This window comes from Daucus carota, chromosome 8, assembly GCF_001625215.2.
Source record: "Daucus carota subsp. sativus chromosome 8, DH1 v3.0, whole genome shotgun sequence".
NCBI lineage: Eukaryota > Viridiplantae > Streptophyta > Magnoliopsida > Apiales > Apiaceae > Daucus > Daucus carota.
Window position 1 is genome coordinate 21170207 of NC_030388.2, and position 4535 is coordinate 21174741.

Genomic DNA, 4535 nt, shown 5'->3' on the forward strand with positions numbered 1-4535 from the left:
AATTCTGAGGAGGACGAGTAGAATATTTATTTACTAAATTTACTTATCTTTCGTGACTATCTGTATAATTAGCCATGGGCATACACTTGCCCGTTTGACAATATCACCAGCACGGCCAGATTAGTAGGCATAATTAACTGTGTGTAAGAGGAAAGAAATACTGACTACTCTGTACTTGCAACAAATATTCAGAGAAAAACTGGCTAGCTAGGTTTCTGAGGAAAACTTCGACAGCATTAAAAACAGACTAGGTTTCTGAGCAGAAGTACTTCGACAGGCCAGAGGTGTAAGTGATAGAAAATACAGTAGAAAATTTAAGGCATACTTTTTTTTTTGTTAATTAAAATTTAAGGCATATTATTTCTACGTTTTTGTTGAAATTTCCGGAAACTAACAATTGAAGATAGTTCCTTACTGTTTATATTTAAAATTCATATTCGGATATAAAATATTTTCCCGAGCTAAATGGAGAAAAAGTTGTTAAACCCACAAAAATGATAAAAAGTGTTTAGTTTTTTATGAATCCGTGTTTGTCCACACAAATCAAATGTCCACATTCTAAATAAACTTACTTATGTAATTAACCGACCAGATCATATTGATAAATTTTTGTAAAATCTCCCATATGTTTCAATATTTTACCATACATAAAATATTGCAAATATAAATCCTTTCTCGTACAGTTAGTACGAATCATAATTAAAGCGTACCTCGTACAAATGGACAGCTATGGATCCTTACTACGTACTCCTACAAGGCTACAACCAATCATATACTCCCTCCGTTTCTTTTTTCTTTTCCTATTTGTAATGTCGGTACTGTTCATAACATGAGACAAATTACTAATTTACATCTAATCTATAAAACTAAATATAGTCATGAGTGATCTTGTTAGATTCGTATTCACGAGTACTTTAATACGGTGAAGTTTTTATATTTAATGCTACTACGAAATAAAAGATATTAACGATCAAAAATGTGTGTTGGCAAACGTGAAAAGTACAAACAGGAAAAGTATTTAGGGACGGAGGGAGTAGCAAAAAGCTGTTCCTATGAGCATTAATACGAAGCAATAAGTAGCTAGCCATTGCCCTACTGGCTCTGTTGATCCGTAAATAATTACTCTCGGATCGCCAACTTCCAATAATTGACTCGGACACCGGGACAGGAGCGTTAAGCTCATCATCTACATATCTATACGTAGTGGAAAAGACAGCCATTTTTGTGATGGAGAAAAATACACAACCATGCATGTGTCATCACTCAATTTGTTGGTGGATCTTGTATGGGGGACAAACTTTTCTTAGTATCTTTATCGTATCATATGTTGTACTAGTGTTCTTGTTTTTGTATGGCTTCCAAAAGTTAAAATTGTACTGAATTCATACTTAATATCCGCAGATTTAGTCCATGGACCGTTCTTGAATAATGAAGGTCGGAATTAGGTGAACGAGAAAACATCACACTCTTTTTGTATCATCAATTTTAATGTGTCGAGGGTAGATTATTCTATCTTTTATCAAAACCATGTCAATTTTAAAAATTTAGAGTTGGCTGTGACATTATAAAAGGTTATAATGATACCATCTCCGATGAGTAACTACATTTGATGTAGTGGTTAGCGTTAGGATCCTAAAAATTGATATCAGAGTGTTTTGTTCGAGTAATATATGATGTTTCATGTTAATATTATCTTATATTGCTTAGTGTCTTTCTTTAATTTTTATGGAACGCTGAGAGTTAAATTATTATTTGTATTATTAGCAAAAAATAAAGAGAGTTGAGCTTACTATTAGTATGCTGTCTAAACAGAGCTATAGTTTTTTTTTTTTTTGGGGACGGAAAATGGAGCTATAGTTAAAAGATACTCCCTATGTCCCCGGTAATTTACTTTAGAGCACGAGAGTTTGATACACATTTTAATACTCCTTAAAAACATAGTTTCGTAACTTATTTTCTATTCTTTTTTCTTTTGAATAAAAATTTGATGTTTCATTTTTATACACAAAAGAAAATTTCAAAAATAAGTTACTGAACTATGTTTTATAAGAGTCCTAAAATGCATATGTGAAAAAATCTGTAAAGAAATGAGAGGGACGGAGGGACTAAGAAATAGTTAAAAAAGAAGCCATGCATTGAAATATTCTAAGCACATGCCTTGTGAGCAGCATGGCAATAGTAATAGAAACATCTAATCAAGTACGCAATCGAAATGCAGTTTTTTAGTGTAAAGCAGCTGCACATGGTGCATGTTCTTTGAGTCTCGGCCAACGGATTCCAAACTTGAAGGCCACAACATCTTATATAAACTCACACAGACAGAGCTCATCAAACATCTAATTAGGTTGTCTCATGAGACGAAGAATAGTCCAATGCAACTAATCAACCATGAAAAACTAACATAATGTCTTTGCAATTTACAAACGTTTTAAAAAGGAGTTGTAACCATACGTAAGCAAGAATACCAAATCTCCACACACATTTGTTATTTCCCAACTTGTTGCTTTTCTATTTGGACTTGTCATGGTGACTCTCTAGCTAACTACCACAAAAATGGCTCGTCAAGCCAGAGCTCACTGTCGACGGTCTCGGCTCGAGCCAGGCTCCATGGGAATTCGTGGATTGAGTGACCAATTTTGTGACCCAAGTTGAGATAGAGATCTGGTAAGTCAAGAAAAGGGTCCTCAATGTGGCTTATAGGTGAAGTACTAGAGGACTCTCCAGAGGAGTCACTAGTTATTGTTGTTGTTGTCGCCTCGGCTCCGCTCAGCTCGGCTTCAGCTTCGGCTTCATGGCTAGGAACATTGTTCATGGCTGCAGCCTGGGCTGCAGCGGCTTGAATATCTTTAGGAGACTTTGAAGCTGGCTGTGGCAATTGGTGAGCCAATTCAGGGAAATTGAGAAAAGCAGAGTGACCTTTAATAGCTATTGCCGCTACATCATGGGCTCTAGCTGCCATTTCTGGCGTTGCAAATGTCCCTAGCCAGATTCTTGATTTTTTCCTCGGCTCTCGAATTTCGGACACCCATTTCCCCCAGCTCCTGATCCGGACACCCCGGTACACGGGGTGCTTCCCATCACTTGCACTACTGCACTTCTCCGATTTCTTGATCATTTCATCACTCGCATTCTGAAACGATCTTTTTCCTGACCTCCGTGTCACCAAATCTTTTTCGGAATGTTGTGAGGAGGGAATGGAGATTTTTTCCTTCATGACACAATGAGGAGGAGGCATATAAGTGAAGGAATATGATATAGGTAGCTTAAGGAAGGCAAGGTAGATATAAATTTCACATGAAGATGGAATAAAGTCAAAATAAAAGAATGAGGGATGGGACCAAAGCATAAAGGAGTACAGTTTGGAAGGCAATTTTTGTTACCCCATTATGTACTCCATGTTGAATTTTGATATATAGCCCATTAAGTGCAGGAGTATCTTCAACAGTCACAAATCATTTGGCTTCTTGCTTGGTTGCTTCTGGATTATTTTGTACACATTTCTAACTTTTTATCATTATTATTATATTTTAATGTCACACTATCCTTAGTGCTTTATGCTTTCTTTCTTTTTTTCCTTTTAGGTGTCAAATTTATAAATTTTATATAAAAATAGTTGCTCAAAATTGTGTAATTTGTACGTGATCACTACCTTTACAAATGCGATAATAATATTTATATTTTGTCATGTGAATCATATATTAGATTTTTTATTGACATCCTGGCCCACGACTCACTGAATACCATTATACCCCTGGAAAATATAGATGGGTTTTATTTTATGTGGCGTCTTTTAGAGCATCTCCAATCCAGAAACCTTTAGCTAAAATTGTATACGTGGCATCTAGGTGTCACTTATAGAGATTATCTAAAAATTGTACCACTCCAACCCTCCACCCCTTAGCAAAAAAATATAACCAACCATGTTTGGTTGGCTATATTTGTCGAACCAAGTGAGCCCTTAGGTATAATTTTACACAAGCAAAATTATATACATGTCCCCTTAGCAAAAAATTTACATAATCCATATAGCCAATTAATATAGTCAACCATTGTACATATTGCCTTTGGAGATGCTCTTATTCGGGTACAGTTTTCAATTAACTAGCACGTTAAAAGAATTTAATAATTAGATAAATAACAAACTAAAGGTTGTCTCACCTGTGTTAACTAACGCTGTTTCACTTGTATTAGGCTAGGCACAATTAGCATGCAATAATTATTATGTCTTAAAAGTAACCTAATACTCCTCGAAGCCGCCATGCATTTGTACCTAAAAATGTTTTATATTTTGAATTTAATTGATACTATTCTTATTAAATTAACAATGTGACAATATATATCTGAATGTAATGAATTACTCCCTGTCCATTTTTAGTTGTCATTTTGACCTTTTGCATCTAATTTAAAGTGATTAAAAAACATATTTTCACTTATTATTTTGAATATTTTTTTCTGAATTAAAATTTATAATTTCAATTATTATTCGTACTTTTTTTTCAAAGATACTCCCTCCGTCCCTTTTTATCTGTCCATTT

The 4535-nt window shown here is 34.7% G+C and overlaps 1 protein-coding gene across 1 annotated transcript; it reads right to left on the minus strand.

Annotated features, from left to right (window-relative positions):
* Positions 1-2118: 2118 nt before the first annotated feature.
* LOC108198764 (ethylene-responsive transcription factor ERF039) lies at positions 2119-3382 on the minus strand. The gene has a single exon (XM_017366534.2). It carries the CDS (start codon positions 3344-3346, stop codon positions 2543-2545), a length of 804 nt encoding a protein of 267 aa, XP_017222023.1. The 5' UTR covers positions 3347-3382; the 3' UTR covers positions 2119-2542.
* Positions 3383-4535: the final 1153 nt, after the last annotated feature.